At 43.9% G+C, this 27,881-nt stretch overlaps 1 protein-coding gene across 1 annotated transcript in view; it reads right to left on the bottom strand.

Annotated features, from left to right (window-relative positions):
- The window catches only part of ACOXL (acyl-CoA oxidase like), a 336,509-nt gene extending 309,201 nt beyond the window's left edge, over positions 1–27,308 (bottom strand). The window contains exons 1-2 of the mRNA XM_047746939.1: positions 27,099–27,308; positions 4,033–4,129 (exon numbers count right to left, since the gene is read on the bottom strand). Coding sequence (XP_047602895.1) covers positions 4,033–4,129; positions 27,099–27,223 — 222 coding nt within the window. The 5' untranslated portion in view covers positions 27,224–27,308. The remainder of the gene's footprint in view (positions 1–4,032; positions 4,130–27,098) is intronic.
- Positions 27,309–27,881: the final 573 nt, after the last annotated feature.

The raw sequence follows: 27,881 nt of genomic DNA, 5'->3' as shown, positions 1-27,881 counted from the left end.
TATGCAGCCATCAAAAGAAATGAAATCTTGCCATTTGCGACGACGTGGATGGAACTAGAGGGTATCATGCTTAGCGAAATAAGTCAATCGGAGAAAGACAACTATCATATGATCTCCCTGATATGAGGGAGAGGAGATGCAACATGGGGGGTTGAGGGGGTAGGAGAAGAGTAAATGAAACAAGATGGGATTGGGAGGGAGACAAACCATAAGTGACTCTTAATCTCACAAAACAAACTGAGGGTTGATGGGGGGAGGGGATTGGGGGGGGTGGGGTTATGGATATTGGGGAGGGTATGTGCTATGGTGAATGCTGTGAAGTGTGTAAACCTGGCGATTCGCAGACCTGTACCCCTGGGGAAAAAATAAATGTTTATAAATTAAAAAAAAAAAAATCCAAAAAAAAAAAAAAAGAGTACCCACCTGGCATTTCTTTAAATACAAAAACAAAAACCATCCCAAACTGAGACTAAAATTCTGATTGAAATAATAATTATAGTATAATAAATATAATATAAATGGAAAGCCACATGAAGCTATAGTATAACAAATATAAGGCTCCTGCCAGTTCCCCTTCAAGCTGATCTGAGAATGAACTTCCTGAGAAAACAGTGGATGATTCAGATCAGTGGTTCTCAAATTTTATGGTCTCTGGACCCCTTTACATTCTTCAGAATTATCAAAGATTCCAAAGAGTTTTGTTTATGCAGGCTATGTCCATAATTTACCACCCTATAATTAAAACTGAGAATTTTTAAAGTTTCACATTAAAAATAATAATACTATATCCATTACATATAAATAACATAATTCTTATGAAATATAACCATAATTTCCAAACCAAAAAACAATCAGTGAGAAGAATGACATTGTTTTACATTTTTACAAATTATTGTAGCATTTGGCTTAATGAAAGACGGCTAGACTCTCACATCTGCTTCTGCACTCCATCTGTTGCCATAGGCTGTTTTGGTTGAAGTTTATGGTGAAAATCTGGTGTCATGCACACAAAGTTGGACACCTACTTTTCAGGTAGTACCTGAATGGATCTTGGGTACCTCCAGGGGTCCTCAGACCATACTTTGAGAACCACTAGTTTAGATAACAATGCTTCCATGCCCAGCACCACTGTGGATCATGGGGATAAGGACCATCAGAGTTCAGAGTGAGAGAGAACATGATGGGGGGTGGGGGGTCATAGAATGGATGCTTCATTATTCAAATATCTACCCCCACTCCTTACTCCTGTTGGCCAGGAACAGCCTGATCCCAACTGTCTTCCTCCTGGGGAAAAGAAATGTTGGGATGGAGCATTCCTACAAGTCAGCCCTGAACCATGATTGCCAGAGACCAAATGCTGAATGGGAACAATTTGGGGTAGACGGTACAGAGTACCGGGAAGGAAGGATAGTGGAGAGCAATACTCAAGCCAGGACAGGACACACACGGGATCACCTGGGAAATTTAAATGCTGATTTCATTGGCCTGAGCCAAAGCTCAGACAGCAGGAGTTTGGAAAGTTCTCCAGGCAACTCCAGTGTGTAGCCAGGGGCAAGAACCACCAAATGGAAGTGGACTCAGAAAGCAGGACCAGCTGGGTTTAAATCTGTGTTCCACTAGTTATATACACAGCTTACTAGCTGTATAGCCTCAGGCCAATTGCTGGTCTTCAATTTACTCATCTGTAAAATCGGAATACCATCTGGATGTTGTGGGTATTAAATGAGATCATGCATCTAAAGTTCTTAGCGCTGTGACTGGCATAGGATATGTACTCTGTGAGTCTGAGCTGCTATTATTGGTTATGGTGATTTGGGTGCAGGGGGGTCAGCCTCTGTCGGCTGCAGTCTCAACACTGCCACAGAGGACGATCTCCCACCTGGTCCTCTATCTCCCCATCTCTGGAAATGCAGGGAGTCTGTGACTTCTACCACCCAGGATTTCCGCCGGGAAAGGAGAGGACGGTTGGCTGAAGGGCACGAATGTGATATTGCTGGAAACAGGTGCAGGAAATGTCTGGGAGGTACAATGATGTTGTTCAGTGTGTGTGCACGCACACACGTGTGTGTATACTCTGTAGTCAGACTCAGATATTGTTTTTTCCTTTTGAAATTATTAGAACATCTCAAATCTATTGCAGATGGCAGAGCGGAAAATGCAGAGTGGAAATATTTTAATGGCTTATTCTTGGCCCGTGGACTGTCCATGGAGACCTGGAATGAACGAGGCTCACTCCTCATTTGTCCTCGAGAACATCATCATTACACATTACACTCGGCCTTCTGCCTTGGAGTTCATCGGATCATCCACAAAAGCTAACAGCAACACGAAATGGGGGCCAGGGAAGGATGGAAAGACCTGGAACGCGCTCTGAACAGGCAGTACGGCCATGACTCAATATTTTTATTAAGAGGCAGAATGAATCATGTAACACTTCTTCTAGAATTACTGGATGTGGACAGGTCCTCCAGCTGTTTACAGAGTGGAATTTGAGAGCCTTCAAACACAGATGTGCTGCCGAGTTTCACGACCTCCACCCGAAGAGATGAGCCGGCCGCCCTGATGACCAACTCATTTAATTTCCTTCAGGTTCATTGGCTTTTGTGAGCTCACACAGAGAGAAGGGCCAAAGAGGCTGAAGTAACTCACAGAGATGAACTGGAGGGATTGTCTAGGGCCGGTCCTGTGGTTGCTTGCAGGGACTATACTCAATCATCCAGGACGGGGTCGTCCGAGCTGCCTAAGACCACAAAAGGAGCCACAAAAATGGGAAGCTAATTGGATCCAGGGACCGACAGCTTCATCAGGAGCAAGATTACACAGGCTAATCCTTCAGACTCAGTGTGATAAGCAGCAATTAGTAAACTTCATTAAAGGATCAACTCTCATCTGGGTCTTGAATATGGACACTAAGTTAAATCATGGACATATTGGACTGATTAAGAGACCAGAAGACTGACCACGTGTCAAGATTTCACCTTCCAACCAGCCCCAGGACAGATGTACTGGAGGCCAGACTCATAAAGTGTCTGAAACCAAAGAGGGCTGGGTCTTTTGCGGGTTTTCTTCTTTCTTGGTTGTATTCACAGCTCTAAATGTTCCACTGAGAGATAGTTTACTAGCTTGAAATCCACTTTGTCAAACTGCTTGGTATGAAATGATTCTTTAGGCTTTGCAAACACCCTCAGGCCCTCCCACTGGCTCTGATCTACATTGCACAGAGAACTAAGCCTTCAGTGGCCCCCTGAATGGGGAAGACCCCTACCCCTTCAGTCCTTAGACTCCCCCTCCACAGACTGCAGTGGGCAGGAAGAGGGCCAGGCTCCACCTCTCAGCCATCCACAAGCTGAAGCTTCTCCCCAGTTCAAGCCCCTCTCCTAGGGCTCTCACCAGGAATTCTGTTCTGTTTCATTTTGTTGAATGTAACGTGTTCAGTTTAAGGAAGCCATGAAGCTGAATGAAATAGAAATTGATTTAAGCTTGCCTAAAATAAATAGCTCCTAATGTTCACATCACGAAGGAGTTCTCTAATCACATACTCTTTCTTTCCTTCTTTGTTTTTAAGAGGCAGAATGAGGCTAAATTGACTAAAATAATTTAACTGAGTTTAGAATAGCAGTGTTTAGACAAAAAAGACCCCTACATTTTGGACACATCTAAATGCTTTAAAAGCTTATAAAATCAGTTCATTACCTTTCTCAGATATTTGAATTTTATGCCCCAAATTATATTTGTTTTGTGAACATATATATCATTACTTCTGCTGATTCCCCTACCCCCTAGCCTGTGATCTTGGGAGACATGAACACACCTATGGGCTAAGGGAAGAAGATCAATTAGGTTATCAGAGAGTGGGGCAAAAAAAGGCGCTGAAGAAGGCATTCCCCCATACTGATGGCAATTTTCCCTGGGACAAAATAAATGACTTCCACAAGTCACAAAAGCAAACAAAACAGAAATAAAATCTTTTTCTTTCTCTGTCTCTCTCTCACACTCATACACACATCACAACGAAGTAACAATGAAACTTACCTGGTCCTGAATCGCACGTTTTAACACAGGTAGACCCATGACAAACTTCACTCTCTGAAACGTCAAAGCTCTTATTTCATCCAGATTTAAATCATACCTGTGAAGAACAAATACAAAATGGATGTTAAAACATTGATTTGAAGACCCTCAGTAAGGCCTTTGGACCAAGGTGTCTGATGAGATAAGAAATAGATAGCTTTGCTAAGTCTCTTTACATCTCATTTGACACTGTGTGTCGAAGAAGGTCTACTGTGTAACACAGACCCTGTGTTCAATATAGCAGGGTCAAAATGGAAGGAAAGAAGGAAGGATTTCCTCACAGGGTGACCTTAAAACAGAACTCCATCATCCCCTCTGCAAGAGCAAGATTTTCATGTTTCTGAGATGAAACTGATGAGTAGCATTTGGGGGTATCGGAGAAAAGGAGTGACCTATGTGTACAAGGGGTGGACTGTAGTGGCCATGAGGAATGCTGCCTAGAGTTTCCTTCCAGAAAATCCACCATAACCTCCAGGTGCCATACCTTGGATTTAACTGTGGCACTCACCCCAGCTGACTTTGCTCTTGGGCTGCTCCCAGCTGGTGATTGAGTAGGGCAAGCTTCTGGATTAGGGCCATTACTGTCCAGTAGGCAACTTGTGCCAAGAGACCCCCCCAAAAAAATGGCCCACTGAGGCTTTCTTATAACCTCACTGTGCCCTTTCTGCACTCTCATTTCACAGAGTCAGACCTGCCTACACACATTTGGAAGTTCCTCCCACCTCCTCCAGCTCCCTCCCATCATCCTTCACAGATTTGCATGCTCCACCCCACCCATAAGTCATTTGCTCATCTAGTCCCATCTTCCTGTCTGCTTCTCAATGAACTTAAACTGACATAGAAGGTGGGTTTCCACTCTGCCACTTAAAATGCTTAAATGCAAGCATAGCCTGAACCTGGAAGAAACCTCACTCAGGCTTGACTCCTGGCTCTGTCACTAATTGTGTGACCAGCATCAAGTGACCTGGCCTCCCAGTACCTCCGTCCTCTCATCTGTAAGACGGGAATGATAACTGCACATGACTCAGAGGATTGTCTCCTCAAATGCTTATCCCAGTGCTTGCATATGTATAGTAAGTGCTCAAGAATATTAACCTCCATTCATACTCTTCTTCACCCCTCCTCCTTCTCAAGGGCTAGTAGTGTGTTAGATTCATATTTATAGTCTCGGCACCAACACAAGGGTCTGGCCATAGTACATCCCATTAACTGGTGATTGAACATAAATTTCTTTGTTTCCTGTAGTTTCATAACTAGATCCTAGAGACGGTGTTCTCAGGTATGTCCCAAAAAGCATGCCAACCACAGATACTGTGCATAGATCCCTATGCAAAGTTCATTCCCAACAAGAAATAGAAACTGCATGGGTGTAGGATCCAAGTCTTGAACCATGTAGCCCCTCAGGACCAGCACAGTGTCTCACATTTAAACATTTTTCCTAAATAACCTGCAGGTTAATTGCCCCAGACAGAACAAGAACCAATTCAATCATCTTGGCTTTCTCTGGTCCATTCAGTTGTCAGGTAATAAAAAAAAATCCAAGGGGACCCCCCATTCATCCGGGAATATTTAAAAAAAGAAATCCATCCCCACCTGCAAAAAAAAGAATGGACACAGAAACCCCCTAACAGAAGAATCTCGGTTTTTGTTTTATTTATTTATTTATTTATCTATTTATTTATTTATTTTGTGTCATCTAGTAGACCTGATCTCAGAGCAACTAGTGCAGAATTCAGTATAAGCATTACTGCATAAAATCAGCGTTTTCCTAAGAAGAACAGAAAATAAACATTCTAGGGCGCCTGGGTGACTCAGTCATTAAGAATTTGCCTTCGACTCAGGTCATGATCCCAGGGTCCTTGGGATCAAGCCCTGTGTCAGGCTCCCTGCTCAGCAGGGAATCTGCTTCTCCCTCTCTCTCAAATAAATAAATAAATAAATCTTTTAAAAATAAATAAATAAACATTCCATTGTCAATGAAACTAGAAGTCAGGAAAAGTCTCTAGATACTAACATAGACGTAAAACTTGTCTGAGTTGATGCAGGCTTTAGTCAGAAGGAAGTGGCAGGAAGAACCAGAGCAAGAGATCACACACAGCACAAGGGCCAATTGGTGGCAACTCTCAAAAAATGCAGGTGAAAGTTCACTTTCTAAATGTAAGCTGTACACATGGAGAGGTAAAGCTTATAGTTGTGATCTGGAACAGCAAGACAGGAAAGGCAGGTAAGAAGGTAAAAGCAGGTAAGAAGGCTCGCTGGCCCCTGAGCTAGGTTCAGGGTCAGGGCAACATGCAGAGTTACATGGACAGGCTGTGTTTGAAAGAATCAGTCTATCTCTGTGGCATCAGGGAAGGGAAAAGATTCTGTGTTGTGAAAAGGGACGAATCCCAGACCACTAGCTCAGCTTCTCCTGCTCCCCAACCCTGCAACTTCTTAGAAAAGCCAGGCCAGAAATCATTCAATTATATTCAAATCATCCAATCATAATAAAAAGGTACTAGCACAGAATTGATACAACGATACTATAAGAAAAATGGAGAAAAAGAGCAAGCCACAGGCAACTGACAACGTGGGTGTGCAGTAGGGTTCTGGACATCATTGAGGACAGGAGGTCTTCATACAGAGTGCCGGGGAGCTTGCAAAATGTGGGCTCAGCTGAAGTCCAGCCTTAGACTGATTCAGCGGGACACTCTGGAGTATAAATGGCACTGTGGAGAGGTCCTATCCTGTCCTTCAGACAGGGAAGAAAGCATAGGCTTTCTGCCTTCATGGGCAGAGGGCATAACCTCAGCCATTTCCTGGGAAGGCAACTCCCATATGTCAAAGACAATTCCAAGGAAGTTCAGCCTTGAGTTGATACCGATCAACACTGAGAGCAGCTAGGAGATGAGTGTACGGGTTTGGCAGAGAGATCAGGGTAGGTCATTAACAGTAACTGCTAAGCAGCTGACTAAAGAAGTCAGAAAAAAAAAAAAAAGGAGAAAAAATAAATTATTAAAAGAAAAGTTGAAAATTAGAAAACAGAAAAAATGCAAGTAATAAACCTAAAATCTGGCTCTGAAAAAAATCACAAGGGGTGGTTGTTCAACTTTGCTCTGGTAGTATTAGCCAATGCAATTCAACAAGAGAAAGCAATTAGGGAAACTGAAATTGGAAAGAAAGAGGGAGAACTATGTACAGATGATCCATGTGTTTCATTGATTGTCGTAATGGCCCCTATGCTAGACCTCCCCTGATCCTTGCCCTTTGACACTGCAGTTCTCATGAAGAGGCTGAGCATACTTCCACACCCCTTGAATCTGGGCTTGGCCACAGGATTTTTCTTCAGTCATTAACATATTGGTAGATGTGAGGAAAGCAAAGGCTTAGAAAAGTGCTTGTACATTTCCCTTCCTCTCTTGCTCCTCTGCAATACCATGGGCGTATGTTTGAGCTAATCTAAGAACGTGCTTGACTAGTTTGCCATGTGGATGGAAGGTATAAAGTAAGAGACATGTGAGGAGAGCCCAGTTGTCTCAGCCAAGGCCATCCTAGATCAGCCTACCTCCAGGCAAGGCCCACACTGGAAAAGCCTGGTCAAGATCAAAAGAGCTGCCTATCCAACCCACAGCTGACTTCATGAATGGGCCCAGCCAATGTCAGAAGAACCTCTCAGCCATCCACAGACTCACGATCAATAATAAATGTGTATTGCTTTGAACCACTATGTTTTGCATCATAAGTAATTGATACAGTATGACTGTGTATCTAGAACCCTCAAGACAACCAACTACAATTACTGCAAACAAGAAGAGCTTAGCAGGAAACACAATCAAAGTCATAGCTTTCATATGGATATATGGTTATATAAACAATCATTTTAATGGTATAATTTAAAATATATAAAATAAAATTAAAAACATACTTATAAAGTATATGTGAGGAGATATATATACACATATATATACACAATATACACAATATGTATATATACATACACATACACAACACAAGTATAAGTATATACTTTATAAATATGTTATTTTATATAATGTTTTTATATAATTTTATGTTTATATACATTATATATGTAAATTTTAGTTTATATAATGTTTTAATATAATCATATATACATATATATGATTTTGTTTATTTATTTGAGAGAGAGAGCACACACCTGAGCATGGGGGAGGGACAGCGGGAGAGGGAGAAGCAGACTCCTCACTGAGCAGGGGATCAAGAGACATTTCACACTACAAGGACGAGACAGTAAAGCCTATGGGAATGCCATGAAGTGTGTTATACAGACAAGATTTTAAAGCATCAGTTATTAGCTATTTTCTTCACATTTCCATTCCAGTAACTTTTTGATAAAATGATTATTATTCATCTACTTTAAAATTGTAATTCACATCTACTTAATTCACATTAAATTAAGCTTCCTGCTTATACTGACACCAAGCACCTCACAGGAGTCAAGTTTGAGTAATGATTTTATGTTAATCTGTGCAGAAAAAAGAAGACAGACCGCAAGATCAGGGGAGGACAGAGAATACACACACCAGCCAAAGGCACTGAGAAATTATTAAAAACTATAACATAAGCGGAACTCAAGAAAACTGGGTTACTAATATATAGTTCTCAACTATTAATACCCAAGTTAAGGAAATTCTGTATTCAAAAAAGAAAAAATGTGGATCGGGTGCCTGGGTGGCTCAGTGGGTTAAGCCGCTGCCTTCGGCTCAGGTCATGATCTCGGAGTCCTGGGATCGAGTCCCGCATCGGGCTCTCTGCTCAGCAGGGAGCCTGCTTCCTCCTGTCTCTCTGCCTGTCTCTCTGCCTGCCTCTCTGCCTGCTTGTGATCTTTCTCTGTCAAATAAATAAATAAAATCTTAAAAAAAAAAAAAAAGAAAGAAAAAATGTGGATCAAGAGACATTAGAGAACATTTTCCAATACAGACAAGTTAAAACAAGTTAAGACATTTTGATGAGAGGTCTGTCCCATTACGCTGGCCACCCTCACTCCCAAAACGCACTACCAGACCTGAGTTTAATGTTACATGGGCAGAAATAGCGCAACCCTGCAAACATCTAAAAGATAAGTGATTGAGTGAAGTACGGCCTAGCCATACAGTGAAATTATTACATAAAAAGGAAAATCTGTCTATATGCCTATATAAGGAAATTGCCAAGATATGTTTTAAATGAAAAAGCAAGGTGCAAACAGGTGAATATGTTACTTCTGCTATACTGTATGTTAAAAAGTGGAGGCAGGGAGGTGGGGAAGAAGACTACGTATTTGCTTGTCTATGTGTTGTTGCTATTTTTTTATTCTCTTAAGAGACACACCAGAAACTACGAACAGTGTTTACTTTTTGTGTATGTGGGGCAGACGTGGGGAAACTTGACAAATAGTAGTCTACCGTTTTATGTATTCCAACTTTTGAATCATATTAAAATACCTTTTAAAAAAAGACATTTAAAAATATTTTTATTTTATTTTTAGATATTTTAAATTGTATCCTTAAAATGACCACTAGATGGCAACTATTCTTCATTTGAACGGCCACCACCAAGTAGTCAAGCAATAAAGAAGTTAAAACTGCCTTAGAAGCTGCCTGAAAGTCTGAGCACCTGATTATCTTAAAAGAGAATACATAAATTCTTTTCAATAAAAAAGGTAACAATTTCTGCAATGGGAAGGATCAGGATTTTAGGAACAACCCCCACCCACCGGCCCTCCGTAGAGCTCTTTGAAGCCCTACCCAACATGAATATCTACGTGTTTTCTGTCTTTAAATATCAACCTCCACATTTAACAATGTTAATAGGCCACTTCAGATGCCATTTATAGAACAATGGGGTAGAAATCGTAAACAATAATGCTTTTTCAGTATTTTAACATATATAATTTCTCTGTCTTCTTGAATCTATAAGATATGAAGATTTGGTAAATATTATTCTCTATACCTCAGATTGCAGACAAAGGCCCTGTGGAATTAAGAGCCTTGGCAGGATCCTGGGTGAATGGTGTTAGTGTCAAGATTAGGAGCTGGGGGACACCTTGAGGACAGCTGTGGGGGTAAAGAGAGGGCCCAGTTCTTCCCCTAGCAGCTCTGCCATCATCTGACTTATCTTTTAGTGTTCCATGTAGGATTTAGCTTGAAAACAAGAACAAAAACAAAATGGTGCCACTACTAAGAACAAGCTTGAAAACCTCTGAGCTAGGATATGCCACAAGCAAGAACTGAAACAAAAGATACTAATTTCATCTTTCCTGAGAGAAGAGTGGGGTGTAGACCTCCAGCATGAGTAAGACACCTGTCTTGGAAGTCTCACATGTGGAATCAAGACCAAACTACAGGGGTGCCTGGGTGGCTCAGTGGGTTAAAGCCTCTGCCTTCGGCTCAGGTCATGATCCCAGGGTCCTGGGATTGAGCCCCGCATCAGGCTCTCTGCTTGACGGGGAGCCTGCTTCCTCCTGTCTCTCTGCCTGCCTCTCTGCCTACTCTCTCTCTGTCAAATAAATAAAAATCTTAAAAAAAAAAAAAAAACCTTCAAAGACAATAGGAGACACTTTAAAAAAAAAAAAAAAAGACCAAACTACAAGGAACTAACTAAACTAAAGAAAAAAATAAATAAAATAATGGTAAACCAACTATTAGAATGACTAAAAGAAATTATACTGACAATATCTGAAAATTTCAAGTGTTTAGGAGGACACTGGGCAACTGGTTTTCTCCTTTGCTGGTGGTGGGAATAAAAAATGGTAGAGCTCCCTTTTTAATGTCTTTTGAAATTAAACATACTCTTACATAACTCAGCAATACCACTCCTAGGTATTAACTCGAGAGAAATGAAATCCTTTGTTAACACAAACATTGATACATGAATTTATAGCAACTTTATTTGCAATCGCCAAAAACTAGAAACAATCCAAATGTCCCTCAACTGGGGACAAAAGTATAGTACATCCACACCATGTGCTGCTGAGCAATAAAAAGGAGTGAACCACTGCTACACATGGCAACTTGAATGGATCTCAGGGACTTTGTGTTGAGTACAAAAAAGCGAATCTCAAAAAATCATATATGATTCCAATTTTATGACATTCTCAAAATGACAAATTATAGCAAGGAGGAATAGATTGGTGGCCACCAGTGGGCAGAGTGATGAGGGGAATCTGACTCTAAAGGACAAACATAGGGAGTTTCTGTGGTGACGGAATAGTTCCATATCCTAATTGTGTTGGTGGTTACACAAAATGATGTCTGTAAATTATACACACAAACGCACTCACACACGCACAAATAGATACCCTCCAAAAGATGTGAACAGACACCTTAAAAAGAAGATATACAAATGGCCAATAAACACACAAGAAAGTGCTCAGAGACACTGGTCACCATGGAAATGGAAATTAAAACCATAATGAGATTCCACCATCCACCCACCTGAATGGCTTTAAGAAAAAATAAATAGCAAAATAATATGTTAACAAGGATGTGGAACAACTGAACCTCCCATATTTTGTTGTGAAAATATAAAATGATACAGTCATTTTGGGAAAGGCCCTATTAGTCAATTTCTCATAAAATTAAACATATATCTAACTCTATGACTTAATAATTATACTCCTAGATTTTTACCCAAGACAAACAAAATGCTCACAAAATTCTCATAGAAGAAAGTTCGTATCAATTTCATTCATTAATAGCTCCAAACGTGGAAACAGCCCAAGTATCTATCACTAAGAGAACAGAGAAATAAACTGATTTAGTCAGGAAATGGAATACCACTTAGCAATAAAAAGGAATGTACGAGTGACACATGCACATGAGGTGTATTAACCTAGAAAACACTATGCTAAGCTCTCTTGAATCTCTTGCTCTTCAGGAAGCCAGCTGCCATGGCACGAGGTCACCCAAGCAGATTTATGGAGAGGTCCACACAGGGAGAAACTAGGGCCTCCTGCCAACAGCCATGTGCGTGGGCCATCTTGAGAGCCCCTGTCAAGCCTTTCTATGACTTCAGACCTGGCTAACATCTTATCAGCCTCACGCCAGACTCAGAGCCACCCAAATAAGAAGCTCTAAAATTCCTGACCCACAGAAACTGAGTGAGATAATACACCTTCCTGTTTATGATGCTAAGTTTTCAGGCAATTTGTTATATATCAAGAGATAATCAGTACACATAGTATTGTCACACACACATACACACACACACAACTGATGAGCATGAACTAGTACTGTTAAACACTTTAATAAGATGTAATACACCAAGAACAAGGCATGAGTCATAAAATTACAGTCTAATGAATTCTCACAAAGAAAACACACCTGTACAATCCCTACCCACGTCAAGGTGAATCGCATTACAACACCAACACATAGAATCTCCCCTCAGTCTCTCTGTCAATCATTACTCCCTCTCGCCTGCTCACTGCTAGCTGCTCTCCTGACTTGGAACTCCATAAATTATTTTTGACTGTTTTTGAATATTAAAGAACTGGGATCAGACCTTATGTATTCTTTTGTATCTCATTTCTTTTGCTCAACACGGCTAATAAGATTCATCTTTGGTGTCTACTGTAACTGTAGATCATTCATTTTCACTGCTACAGAGGATTAAATTGAATTAACATGCCACCAAAAATATGCTGAGTGAACATATTGCGCAATTCCACTTACATTAAATTGTAAAACAGACAAAGTTAAAACATAGTATTAAAAAAAAAAAAAAAAACAGAACACTGGTTACTTCTGGGAGAATAAGGCCAGGGACTGAGTGGAAAGGGCATGAGTGAATTTTCTGGGGTGATGGTAATGTTCTATATTTTGAAAGGGGTTTGAGTTACATAGGTGTATGTATTTGTTTAAACTCTGAGAGTGTACATTTAAGATTTTCACATTGCATTGCATTTTATAGTCAAAAAAAAAAAAAAAAAAAGCCTGAACACATATTGAAGTCTTGTTAACGATATCCACGCTGAATTATTTCGGGGGAGAAAATGCACTTATTTATTTGTTTCAGCAACTTTGAAATGCATCCAAAAAATGAAATATGTTGGATAAAGGGATGGATAAATGAGCAAATATGTGATATAGCATATACGGTGACACATTAATGGTAGAATTTAAGTGGTGTGTATAAGGAACTCAATATTAAAGTCTTTCAATTCCACTGTATGTTTAAAATTTTTAAATATAAAATATTGGAAGAAAGTAGATGACCAGAAGTGGAATTATGTTAGGGCATCATTTCCTTATGTAAAAATGAGACCTTCAAGTACAGATCTTGGTTTCTAGAAACCATTCTCAAACAAAAGGAACACGGACTCATTGGAGAAATGGCTGCTTCTAGGACAGGGCAGGGAAAATAGAAGATGAGCCTGGAGCACCTTGTGGTATCATAAAGTAAAGAAGTCCTTAAAAAAAAAAAAAAAAAAAAAATCCTGAAAGGATGGGGGCATGTCAAAGGGATACAGGAGCCAACTCTAAGAGCCCCCTATGGCCAAAGCTGGAACAATCTGAACAACAAAATAAATAATGGACCACTGGACTATAACACAAGGCATAAAATAAATATACATGAGTCCATACTAATACAAATAAATGGTTTAAATAAATAAATACATTAGGGGAAAGAGATGAACGCCCATAATAAATAATTTGTGTAAACATTCCCCCCTCTAGCAGGTAGAGCTTACCTATCTCCACACCGCCACTACTATCCCGAGGGTCAGCTGCCCTTAGGGACCTGCTTGCGGGAAGAGGTGATTTTATAAGGAAGAAATGTGATAAACACTACCTTGCCCAGGTGATCAGGGGTAACAGCACCACTAACAAGCCATGTTGATAGTATGTACCCTGCTGTGATTGACAAGAAGGGCACTTGCCCTCAGGGTCTTCCCCAAAACCCAAAACCTCAGTCTAGACGTGAGAAAAACACTAGACAAACCAAATTGAATGATAGTCAACAATATACATGACCAGTACTTTTCAAAAGTGGCAAGGTGATGAAAAACATGGCAAGACCAAGGAACAGTCACAAATCAGAGGACACTAAAAAAAAAAAAAAAAAAGACAATAAAACACAGTGCAGAATAAAACACCCTGGAATGGAAATAGGACACTGGTAGAAAAAGAAAGAAAATTCGAATGAGGTCTAGAGTTTAGGTAATAGTTATGAACCAGTGCTGCTTTCTTGGTTTTGATAAACGAGCCATGGTTATGTAAGCTGTAAGCAATGGGGGAAACTGGCTGAGGGGTATATAGGAGGTCTCTGTGTTATCTTCACAAATTTTCTAGAAATTAAAAATTATTCCAAAAAGTCCATTTTGAAAAGAGACAAAGCAAGAAGGCAACAGTAACAACTACAAAAAAGATCTTTTTGTGTTTTTTAGAAAACATTTTAAAAACCCAACAAACAAAAAACAACTTTAAAAAAGGAGGGAGTGTATTTTTTTTTTTCTCAAAGTCTAAATCAAAAGTCAGTTTTGGTGTCCTAGAAAGCATATCTTCAGACACCAAATTTGAATGTCCTCATGACAAGAAACATCCTTGGGGCCTTTGACCACCACATGATTCTAGGCAGCACCCACGATTCTAGAATGAAGACCCATGAGAACTTGAAAATCAGCTCTGGTTTCCCAGCATGGGTCTGCTTCAGTGACCTGCTCCTTCATCTTGGTCCTTTTTATAATGTTGCTTCAGGAGATGTCTCCAGCTCCGCCCAGGATCAACCTCCAACCCCCGCGCCCTGCCCCCCATCAATCTCTTCTTGTTGAAAATGGCGAAAATAAAAATGCTCCATCTTCATCAAGAAGTGAGGTGACACCCATGGCCAAGCATTCACACCAATAAAAGGCGATGGTGAAGAACAGATTCCCAGAGGCACCGAGCAGAGAAACCCTCAGTCTTCTAGTAAAGACCACAGCTACCTCACAACCTGACCTCCTACCTCCAAAGCCTCCTCCCACCCCCTCGAGCCCCTGCACAGCCTGAATGACCTAACCCTGAGTAAAAACAGAAACCGTTGAGTCATCCTGTGGTAACTGTCAAAGACAAAGGCCCTGAACCAACAAGGGTGACAGAAAATGTGAAGGGAGGGTTTTCGAACCACTGCGGTTTACTTGTAGCTGTGAAGTTCACGCAACCACAGAGAAGCACACTTGCTGATTGGCAAAGTCTAGGAAAGTAGTTTGAAGAAGACATGAAGAGAGAGAGAAAGGGCAGAGGGGAAGAAAAGATCCTCCCAGCCAGAGACAAAAACCTGACGGGAATCCCTGACAGGAGCCACTTGCCATCCGCACCCCTGCATCCTGGGCTTGGCAGGCAGCGACTGTGGGTCAAGAGACATTCCCTCCCCATCCTTCCTTTCTGCTTTCCTTCCCCAGCTTTCATTAAGCACCTGCACCACACTAAACACGAGGAATTCAAAACAAGTCAGGCCTGTTCCTACCCTCAAGGAGCTCAGACTCTAGCCTAGAAGACTCAGGGGCAGGAGGAGGAGTTCCAGTGTGACCCAAGAAAATATTCCCCATTATCTTTTGACCACAAGTGTCCAGAGCTGCTTGCCTCCCGAGGGATGGCATGGTTGTTTTGTAGAATAGAAAGCTTTTGGTTTAGCATTTACCTTGACGTGGTTCTGTCGGGAGAAGTTGCAGGGGCCATGAGAAGGCAGAGGAGCAAGAACCCGGTCTCTCTGCACCATCTGCTGAGAAGTGGGGTGTCTGTGGGCAGAGAGAGGAAGTCCCCAGGAGGGAGGGAGAAGGCAGGGGATGTAAGGAGGAAAGGGTAGAAGGAAGCAGGAAGGAAGTAAAGGGAGAGATGTGGCCAAATGAGCAGAGGACAGGAACAGATACAAACTACCAAGATGAAAATGCAAACTTTCAGTGAACTCAGACAGGCTTCCTCACTAGGTGGAGGTGTGCATGGCCACCACTGCTGTGGGCTCTTCCTTCCCCACCAGGATTCTGAGGATGCAGCATCTGCGCCCCGCAAGGGGTGGCTCCTGACAGGTCCAGGCTACCATGGTGATCCCAGGCTCCAGGACAGCATCTGCCTTAGAAATGAGACTTGATACCTCACACGAAGAGAGTTATTTTTTAGGGCGCATGAGGCTGGAGTAGCACAAGGGTGGTTAGCTGAGAAAACAGAAACAGGTGTGCAGTACCACGTAACTAAGGGTACTGCGGAGCCTAGAACTGTGGTCTCCAGGTATACGCAGGCCTTGATTCTGTCCATGGAATGATGGAGTCCGCTAGCCTGTCTGGCTGATGTGTTTCCTGTTGATCACCCAAAGGACGTTTTTGGTGGAACATTAGTACACGCATTCTGTAGGGATCTAGAAAGGAAATTGCTCAACGTCCACAATAACTCTTCCAACAACTATGGAGGAAGCACCCTCAGTGGGTCAAGCAACATGCACAGGAGCCAGGGTCCCCTGCTGGACCCTGAAAGCCCCCTGCCTACCTACCTGTCCCTTTACAAGTAAATGGGAACTAGGAAGACGGACATGGAGATTGCCTCAGGGGCCAATTACAACCTGGACATCAAGGCTTGAGATTCCTGAAGGGTCAAGAAGAAGCTGAGTCAGTACTCTCCAAGGCAGCCAGGGGGAAAGTGGAGAGAGCACTCAGGGGGCCTGGGAGTCTACAGCCCTCAGTGAGCCCACAGCGAGTATCAACCCAGAGGTCTGCCCCTGGTCCATAAAGTCATCGTTATGAACAGGAAGACAGGTAACCAGAGCCCACCACTTGGCTCAGTTGTCATCACTTAGAGTGATGACACTTATAGTCATAATCATGTAAGACCTATTCTCAGCTTCTCAGCCCCTGGAATCAACCCATGGGCCACGCGTTCTTTATGGAGAGAGAACAGAGTATAAATATTGTCAACTTTGACATCATAAGTTAGTGGATGGAGAGAGATGAACTTAAAAAGGCTGGAGATAGTACCAAAACTCAATGCAGTACAAGGCAAATAAAAATAAAAATATATACACACTGATAGGAGGTTGCGGGAGAACCTCTACAGGTTTGCTGACAGAGAAGAGGGCAGGGGCTGGAAAGACCAAAGTCGTGGGCAGCTATGGTCCACTAACCCCTCGATCTCTGGGTCATTGGCGTGATTGAGCTACTCCCCTGCCTGCAGGAAGGTATTCTGAGAGCGGCTCACAGTTCAGAGATCTCACAACACGGTAAGAATGTCGTCAGTTAGAAAACGGCTTTCAGTTAGAAGCCTGGCCCAGGCTTCCTCAGAAATTTCCACAGCACTTCCTGAAGCAGTGAGGAATGAGTGCCCATGACCCCTAATCTCTTTACACAGACATTGGTCCCATGCATGTATAACATTCGCTTTTGCCATCAGTCAGCAAGTCCCTACCCAGAAGAGCCAAGATACTGCCCATCTTCCCGAAGGCAGACCGTGGCTTCTCGGGGGCTCTTCCATGACCTCCTTCAATCCCTACAACTATCCACAGACTGAGAGGAAAGCCGACAATGGGGGCCTAGCACTTTTGTCGGTCTGGCATGCATTTCCCCTTTCCTGGGCCCCATCGCCCCCATTTCTCTTTAGCAGTCTCCCATTCCTCCGCGAGCCACATGGGTCTCATGGAGGACCCCACCCCAGGGGCCCCTTCAAGGAAGGGTAAGGGCAACAACCAGTTGGCCTTTGAGGGTAGCCTGGGCCAGGCTGGAAGCCAAGAAGAGTCCCTTCCTCCCAGCCTGGCTGCTGAGCCCAAAGCTAAGAAGGGCACAAGGGGGGGCGGGGCCTATCTGGACCTGGGGACAGCAGAGCCTGGGATTCCTGACAGCATCGCCCCTGAGCCTGACTTCCAGCCTCCACACCTGAAGCCAATGCGAGCTGCATATTCATCTGAGTGACTACGCATATGGGCCAAGTAAGTACTGGAGAAACTGACAGCAGACAAAGGACAGCAGTAAGATCCTGGCAGCCAGAAAGCGAACAGGCAAGGGCACAGGTAGATGACTTGGCAGGAGAGAGAATGAGAAGTCTACAGGGCTGAGGAGCCAACCAGCATGCAAATGAACTCCATTAAGGCTCAGAATTGGAGGCTCCAGCCTCCTCTGACAGCTCCGAGTCCCCTCCCCAAGCCTGTCAAAGCCTGGGAGTTCACTGTCAGGAGAAGGAGATGTGAAAGGGCAACAGAGAGGCTCCACACTGAGAACAGGGGGGTCAGGGGGAGACACCCCAGCCACAGGCCCCACTTAACAACACGCAGGGCATAACCAAACATGAGGGATGGCCTGTACATCATGGGCAGCTTTGACAACTTTCCAGCAGATGGCCATAAAGTGACTTGTTCTAGCAAAATCAGTTAACAGGGCGCCTGGGTAGCTCAGTAGGTTAAAGCCTCTGCCTTCAGCTCAGCTCAGGTCATGATCTCAAGGTCCTGGTATCAAGCCCCATCATCAGGCTCTCTGCTCAGTAGGGAGTCTGCTTCCCCCTCTCTCTCTGTCTGCCTCTCTGCCTGCTTGTGATCTCTCTTTGTGTGTGTGTCAAATATATAAGTGTAAAATTAAAAAAAAAAAAAAAGCAGAGTTAACAAGCATTTTCCAGCAAATGGAAGTGAAATGTCTTGGGAGAGGAACATTTTCTAATCAGCCTAAAGTCACCTAGGGAGGAGCCCTGCTCATGGTCACTTTGGGCAGCCAGGATTATGACTTGTCTTCCCTTCTTTCTCCACCTACTTTCCCTCAGGAAGCTCTGGGGAAATTAACTCAGCCCAACAACAAAACAGTAATACTAATCTGCCACTGGAAAGGCTACTCTATGATCAGGAATGCCTGTGGCCAACAACCCTGCCTGTTTACGATCAGCATTTTACTTACATTATTTATTTTGCTCCTATTATGAGCAAATACCCTAGGTAGATTAGACATTTAAGGAAAGCCTCAAACACAAAAGACAGACGTCAAAAGTACAAACTCAAAAAAGGAAGCCACAGGAAACAGAGACAAAGCAGGAAACAGAAAAGAAAAATCTCAAAAAATAAGAGATTTTACAACCAGAAAACTACAGGTGCTATTTAAAAGCAAACAAACCAACCAACGAAGGTACAAAGAACATAAAGAATTTTTTAAAAAATAAATATATGACAGTAGATATTTTTAACTCAGGAAGAGTTGGAAGATAAAGTAGAGAAAATCACCCAGGAAGCAGAACAACAACAACAAAAATAGAGATAGAAAATATAGAAGAAAGGATAAGAATATCAGAGGACAAGGCCAGGAAGTCCAACATTTGAATAAGGGGAGTTCCAGACAATAGTGTAAATATCTGAAAAACACAAGTTTCCAGATTACAGAGCACATTACCTGAAAGAAAAAGAGACCCACATCAAGTCACAGCGCAAATAACGTAACACCCGCGCTAAACAAGAATGCTCATGATGGTGTGGCTTCCAAAAGGAAGAAAAAGCCATTTATAAAGGACTGGGGTACAGTGGTGAGATCTGTTAAGAGCAATGTTGGATACTAGAGAGCAATGGCACAATGTCTTTGAAAATGTGGCGGAAATTTTATTTTCAGCCTAGAATTCTATACCCAGAAAAACATGCAATTGAATAGTGAACATTTTTAGACATAAAAACCTCAAAAATCTCAAAAATATAATGCTCTTATATCCTTTCTCAGGATACTATTAGATGAAAGACTGTCTGGTTATCTGTAGCTATGGAACAATGTACCCCCAAATTTAGTGGCTTAGAGCAGTAATGTATTAGTATTCTGTCTATGCTTTTGATCAGGAATTTGGATACACAGGTACAAGTAGGGATGGCTTGTCTCTCCTTTACAATGTCTGGGGTCCCACCTCAGATGACTTCACAGCTGGGAGCTAGAACAGTTGGGAGTGGGTTAACAACTCTTTACCTCTTTCTCTCTCTGCAGCATCTCTCCATGGCCCAGGTTAGGCCTCCTCACAACATGGCAGTTACAGGCTAGCAGAACTTTGTACTTGGTTACTCAGGACCTCAAGAGACAAGAAAGGAAAGGTACCAGTCTCTTCAGAGCTGAGCCCTGAAACTACCACTTCAGTCATATTCTGTTGGCTGAGCAGTGACAAAGCCACCAGATTCAAGGGGAGGGAACACAACCACACCTCTTAGTGGGAGTAACATTATTTTGTGACCATCTCTATTCCCCCACAGAGGGTAACCAAGAAAGAGAAAGCCTGGGAAAACAGTGACTTGACTACAGAGGAGATGCAAAGGAAGTTTCCAACATAATGCTGAAGAGACATGTAGAAGGCCAGTCCAGACAGAAGCCCCAGAAGGAGGTCTCCAGGATGGTTGTGCTCATAGGTGGGAAGGTTTAGAGGATGGCCAATTATCTGACAGGTTTGACCAAGTTGAGAGGAGTGTAACTGTTCTATCCTGAATTGTGGGGTCAGTGAGTGATGAGTTGACAGAAAACTAAGCCAATGAATAAAGGGGGAAATTGATATCTCCAAAGAACATAAAAAGTTGTAAAAGAAAGGAAATGAAATATGGTGTGTCATGGATCAGGGCTGGGGATAATATTTAATAGAGTCATAAAAATCTGAACACTGGATACTGATTGAAATAAACATGGTGACACACTGATTGTCAGAGAATAGAGAAAGCGGTGTGGTAGTGAGAATCTCCATTTTCTATAACAGTGAATCATGATACAGTCAAGAAGTGTATGTTTGAGCATGTAATTTAGGAATATGGAGGTCAACAATATAAGCATCTGGTGAAAGAACTGGGAATGGTTATCAATGAGGAAGGGAAGGAGGGACAAAGGCAGAGGGTAGGGATGGCTGGTTTTCATTACAAACCTCGTTGTACTATTTGCATTAAGAATGTTCATACATCGGGGCGCCTGGGTGGCTCAGTGGGTTAAAGCCTCTGCCTTCGGCTCAGGTCATGGTCTCAGGGTCCTGGGATCGAGCCCCGCATCGGGCTCTCTGCTCAGCCGGGAGCCTGCTTCCCTCTCTCTCTCTGCCTGCCTCTCTGCCTACTTGTGATCTCTCTCTCTCTCTCTGTCAAATAAAAAAAAAAAAAAAGAATGTTCATACATGGCAAGGGATGGAGTGGCCAAAGGTCTGCAGATCAGCAAACCTAAGTTTTATTGTGATTTGTGCAATACAGGCCTCACCCATGACTCTCCATCTATGAGAAAGACACTGCAGTGGTAGGAAACACAAAAAGAATGTACAAGACTACTATCAGAAATGGATGGAAGAGGGGCGCCTGGGTGGCTCAGTTGGTTAAGCACCTGCCTTCTGCTCAGGTCATGATCCTAGGGTCCTGGGATTCAGCCGTGCACTGGGCTCCCTGCTCCACAGGGAGTCTGCTTCTCCCTATGCCTCTGCCACTCCCCTGCTTGTGCTCACTCTCTCTCTCAAATAAATAAAATCAGAAAGAGAAAGGAAGGAAAGAAGGAAGGGAGGGAGGAAGGAAGGAAGGAAGGAAGAGAGGGAGGGCAGGCTTAGAGTCTGACCAACAAAACAACCATTGCATTTCAACAAGGAAATTTACCTCCTATTCCATACACTGCTCCTCCTCATGCAGGGACAATGATCACCCCCCCTCCTCCCCTCGTCTTGGGGTCCTCCTTGCCCTGTATGATGCCAATACTCCCTACTGGAGGCCCTGCCATGATGCCATGGATGGTTCCTCCTCCTCCTGGGATGATGTCAGTAATGGGACCTGCTCCTGGAATGAGGTCGCCTATGTGAGGCCACCTGCCAATGATGCCTAGACCCCCCATGATGAGAACTCCTGCCTGCTCCGTGATGGCACTCGGCCAGGAGTGACTCAACCAGACAGATAAGGAGAGACAGGAACTTCTTTATAACCATTTTATATAACTTGTTCAACTTCTCCAGGAGATCATGGTACTTTGACTGGGTGTTTTCTAAGAGCAGGACAAGGAAGACTTTCTCCCACTTCCAATCAAAGAGAGAATAATTTTAGCAGGGGAATTAGTGAGACCAAAAAAAAAAAAAAAAAAAAAGCAATTTTCATTTATATGGTGAAATGTGAAAATAAAATTGTCAACTGTTTTAGTTTAAAAAAAAATGTTCATACATCCTACCAATAAAAATAAGAAGTAAATTTTAAAAGAGCAAGCTGTAGAACAAAACAAAATACATGATTCTATTTATATAAAAACGCAATGTTCCCATCTATATAAACTCATAGAAAAACAGAAAAAGAGAAAAAAAAAACCCTACAACATGCTAAAGTGGGAAAAGTGGCTGGGGGATCGAATGTGCATCTAGGGATGAATGGAAAAACAAAACGTAGCATAGCCACACTATGGAGTATTATTGAACTGCAAAAGGAAGGAGATTCTGACATACTAGGACGTGGATAAACTACCCTCAGTGAAATAAGCCACATGCAAAAGGACCAGTATTGTATGATTCCACATACATGAGTTTCCTGGAACAGTCAAGAGGCAGAAAATAGAATCGGTGGTTGCCAGGGCCCGGCGGGGAGGGGGGTTATTTTTTAATGGGTACAGAATTTCTTTTTTTTTTTTTTTTAAGATTTTTTATTTATTTATTTGTCAGAGAGAGAGAGAGAGAGAGCGAGCACAGGCAGACAGAGCGGCAGGCAGAGGCAGAGGGAGAAGCAGGCTCCCCACAGAACAAGGAGCCCGATGTGGGACTCAATCCCAGGACTCTGGGATCATGACCTGAGCTGAAGGCAGCGGCTTAACCAACTGAGCCACCCAGGCGTCCCATGGGTACAGAATTTCTATTGTGGGGGGAAGAAATTCTGGAGATGGTGGTGCTGCTTGCACGGAGACATGAATGTACTTAAAGCCACAGAGCTATACACTTAATAATCATTAAAGTGGTAAATGTGATTGTATGGCTATTTTACCACACTGAAAAAAGTAGTTAGGGGAGGGGATGATTTAGGAAACTTTGAGGTTTTCCATATTATTTGGCTTTTTACAATAAGAAGATCTTCATGAATACTTGCATGCGTGAATAAGACGTGGGGGGAAAACCATCAAGAGTTAGGGGGAGAACTGTGCATTGCTCTAGGGGAGGAAAGGCAAGGGAGTAGAGAGAAAGAAGGGGAGAGGGGAGCCAACACAAAGAGATCAGGGAGGGGAGCCTTGCGAAAGGGCGGGCGGGGAGGTCGTAGGATACCAGCCTAGTAGGAGTCTATAGGTTATCTCCCTGAGGCTCTGTGCCCTACCTACACACATGCACCCCACTCTCCAGGCTGGCCCTCAGGAAAGAGCTCCAGTTTGCCAAGAAACAAACTCAAACACATTTTCAAAGCTTAGCTCATTTCAGATGTATTTTGCTTTTAAACATTTCCTGCAAAACCGAGAGGAGCTTGAGTCTTTCCAAATCCTCCTACTGTCACCACAAACAGCATGCTGTCCCATGGCCCTCAGCAACCAGGGCGATCCCAGAGCCTGGGGGACTCTCTAATGGAGTGGAACAGGGGAGTCAGCCTGGCAAGCCAGACTTCAGGAGAGAGGGCAAGCCATTCCTTAGGAGGGGAGCCTGGGCTGTGCTCATACCATGCCTGGGAGCAGAGCATGCAGGGTGAACCCCTGAGCTGAAGAGGGTTGTCATTATGCACATAGGATATTACACAACCTCTGTTCTTTTGGAAGAAAACTGTTTCGTGGCCTCTTATGTCCTGGGAGGGCCTGACCCTGTACAAACTTCCCATTGTACACACACGGCACTCGCTGAACCTCGTGGCCACAAACCCCACCCCACCCCAACACTCATTTTAACTTCAAAGGCCTGAGGTGGGGGACTAGCTATGAGAGACCAGAGAGGCAAGGTTGCCTCAGTGAATCAGTGAATGGAGGAGGTTTATTTCTGGCCTCCTATGGAGCATTCTATTCTGGCAGAATGTTAAAACATCAAGAAATCAGGATCACTGTCTTCTTACACATGATAACATCAAATCTGATGGTACAATGTGACCTTTCCAATAGGTATCAGAATCTTGAATCACTTGGGGAAAACAATATGAAATTTTTAGTCTATGCTCTTATTACAACTCCGAAACTATGACGTCAATGAACAGGAACTGGAAAGAATGGAAAAGTGTTTGTTAAGATAATGGAGTTTTTAATCTTTTTCTTTTTAGGGTTTTTTTTTTTGTGGCTTTTTTTGGGGTGGGGGAGGGAAGCTGGTGTCACACGCAGTCAGCATCCATCACTGAATACCCATTCATCAGTTTCTCATCTCTGCAGCATAACAACCTAGCAGCACAGACATTATCCCCATTCTGTGGATGAGCAAATGTCAGCTCAGCAAGGCAACATCACTTGATGATGATCGTATGGCAAATGAGCTGCCTGCTGACTTTCTAACCTGCTGGTCTGCCTTTCCCTCGATCCCTAAGCAGGCTGTGCAGTTCACAAGGAAGTCCCTTCTACTTGCCCCAAGTCAGGAGTTAGAAGAGAACAGAATTCCATTCCATATTTTAAACTGCTTCCCTAAATTGAAAAAGGCAAAGAGATGAGAGCCCAGGAACTACACTGAGAAGACTGAGGAACACATGAACAGATATGTGTTGAGATGTGTAGACAGGGCTGTAGCAGAACTGAGTATGACGAAAAGGACCTCTTTACCCTCTGCAAAACTGCTGAGGCCTCCACACAAAAACCTGGACACAGACGTTTCTAATAGCTTTATTCATAGCTGCCAAAACTTGGAAGGAGCCAAGATGCCCTTCAGTAGGTGAACATATAAATAAACTGTGGCCTAACGAGACAATGAACTGTTATTCAGCACTAAAAAGAAATGAGCTACCAAGCCATCAAAAGGCATGGAGGGAGCTTCAGTGCATATTATTAAGTGAAAGTATCTATTCTGAAAAGACTATATAATGTATGACTTAGCCATATGACATTCTGGAAAAGGCAAAAACTACGGAATAAAAAGTTCAGTGATTGCCAGGGGTGGATTGTAGGGAGAGATGAATAGGCAAAGCACAGAGGATATTTACGGCAGTGAAAATACACTGTATGATACACCATAATGATGTATGCATGTCATTATATATTTGTCCAAACCCACAGAATGTATAACATTAAGAATGAGCCCAACAGAAACTACGGACTTGGGATGATGATGATATTCAATCTTGGTTAAAAAAAAAAAAAAAATGTATCATTCTGGTAGGTGATGTTGATAATGGGGGAGACTACGCATATGTGGGGGCAGGAGGAAGATGAAAATCTCTGCACCCCTCTTTCAATTTTGTTGTAAACCTGAAACTGCTCTAGAAAAAAATAAACTCAAAAATATTACTGAAGCCCCAAATATTGACTGATATTTACCGTATTAGAAAGTCTGACCTCAAAATTTGACTATTTTAAATCATTTGAAAGTAACTAATAAACTCATTAAGTTTTTAATGAAAAAGCTATATTTTCCAAACCCTCTCCCAAATTTAGTAATAAAAGTTGCATTGGGGGTGCCTGGGTGGCTCAGTGGGTTAAGCCGCTGCCTTCGGCTCAGGTCATGATCTCAGGGTCCCTGGGATCGAGTCCCGCATCGGGCTCTCTGCTTAGCAGGGAGCCTGCTTCCCTCCCTCTCTCTCTGCCTGCCTCTCTGCCTACTTGTGATCTCTCTCTGTCAAATAAATAAAATCTTAAAAAAAAGTTGCCTTGTTCTGCATTTTTACAAATCCCTTTAATGGTAGGGATTAATAGAAGATAGCTGGATTCTTATATCTGCTTCTACACCTAATCTATTGGGATATTAGACTTCATGTAGTCTCTGAGAGCCACCACTTTGAGAGCAAATGGGAATGAAAAGCTAGTAACATCTTAGTATTATTACAAAATTGGTTTTAACTTTGAATCTCCTTAAATGATCTTGGGCCCCCTGGACCATACTTTGAGAACCATGACATAAAGAACTATTTATGAGAGAGAGAGAGAGAGAGATGCTGAGAAGACACTCCAGGACACAAAAACGGTCTTACTCCTCTCACTTTTCACCTTCCCTAAATCCACCCCCTTCCAGTGCAGGAACCCTGACTTCTCCGGCAAGGACAAGGCATCTCCTTCTGTCTGAGCCCACCTCATTCTTAAGAAATAAGCTAAAGGTGGGCTGGCTGGGCACAGGCTAACTAGTTAGTCCGCCTTCAAAACATACTGGCATTTTTTAAGGGCTTCCTTAAGCTAAACCTCCAGAGCTTGGTTCTAAGAGTGGGCTTTTCAGACTGCTTGCAAAGGGATCAGCTGCCCAGCAGAGCACAGGAGAAAGAACCTGCAGTGGGACACAAGTGCTGACTGAGTTCTGGTCCTGACTGCTGGTCACTGAGTCCTTCTCTCCATGTGTAAACTTGAGAAGCACCAGCCCCTCTGCCCACTTCTCAGGGCAGTCATGGCCTCAAATGACCTCATGGACTTGACCCCCCCTCACAACCAAAGTACCTCCGCTGCTGTTCAGTTGCCCACTCTGCACACCTGTGCTCTTCCGGGGCCTCTGGGAGCCTGACTTACCCCAGACGCCCACATACGCCTTGCGCAGGCCGGGTCCATCCATCCCTGTGTCAGGAAAATGTCCGCGGCCTACCCTGTCCTGCGGGGTCCCACGCAACTGGTCCCGCGCACCTGTTCCGGACCCCGCGGAAAGATGGCCCTGGGCGCCATCCATACCGACCGCATCACAGTTTTGCTGCCCCTTCTCCCACCACCCAAGGTGGGACACGAGGGGCGGGCATTCAAACCACTGAAGTCTAGAAGCAGAGCCAAGCCTTCCAGCCACGAGTCTCAGCAGAGCACCACGCCTGCCGCTTTGGGCCCACCCCTTCACCCCCACTCTCCCGTAGGAGGGAGTTGGGCAGGCGGCGGCCACCCTCCCTGCGGCCCGTGAAGTCGGCGGCGGCCGTGTGCGGTGCGCACACCTCTGGCGGGGAGAGCCTGTCATCTGCACAGGATAGGGGGATGCCTCCTGGACCTGGCCCAGAGCGCCCCGGTTGGTGTACCCAGGGGCGCGCGGTGACCGAGGGGACGCGGCCAGACGGCCGGCGGCGGCGCACGATACCTGTGGCGGAAGAGCGGGCAGCCGCCCAGGAGCCTGTGGAGCTCTTTCTTAAGGCTCCAGAACTCGCCGTCCAGGTAGCGGTTCAGGGACGTGTCCCCGATTCCCGAAGGCAAAGCCGGCTCCATCGTGCCTTCCCGGCTTCTGGCTTTGCCACCCGGCCCCAGGGTCCAGCTCCTCGGCTTCCCTCCGCCCCTCCTCCCAGCTAGCTGCTCGCACGTGGGGTCCGGGAGCGGGAGCGCACGCCCTCTTATGCGCCGCGGGGACTTGCCTCCTCCCTACCCTCCCCCAACCTTACCCTACCCTCCCCCAACCTTACCCCACCCAGGCGGCCGTCCCCTGACGTTGCTCCCTAGGCCCAGAGACAAGCTGTCCAGGAAGTCGGGGCTGCTACAGTGGTCTCCTCTCGCCCTCCCCAGGAAGCTCAAAGTCTACAGACTTGAGTTTCTACTACTCGTGCCCTCTACTCAGTTGTCCTTCTAGTCTGTGGGCACAAGAAGCCAAGTATCAGAACTGTAAAGAGGGAGCTGGTCAGGTGCATGCGGTCATGGGAAGTCCTGGTGGCTCAGAGAGGGGACATTTTACTCCGCCGATCTTGCATGCCAGCCTCTTAGCCTGGCACCCCAGATCCAAGCGGGTCTGGTCCAGCTCTGATCCCAACTCAGCTGCAGCTGGGCTCAAATCCCTTTTGCCCCCTAACAGGGCATTACAGCAAACTTTAATATGACTGTGATCTGGGGGTGGCCCCCGCCAGCAGGTGCTGCAGTACAGAGAAGCTGGGAGATG

This window comes from Lutra lutra, chromosome 9 (assembly GCF_902655055.1).
Source record: "Lutra lutra chromosome 9, mLutLut1.2, whole genome shotgun sequence".
Classification (NCBI taxonomy): Eukaryota; Metazoa; Chordata; class Mammalia; order Carnivora; family Mustelidae; genus Lutra; species Lutra lutra.
This window is presented reverse-complemented; position numbering and strand designations above follow the sequence as displayed.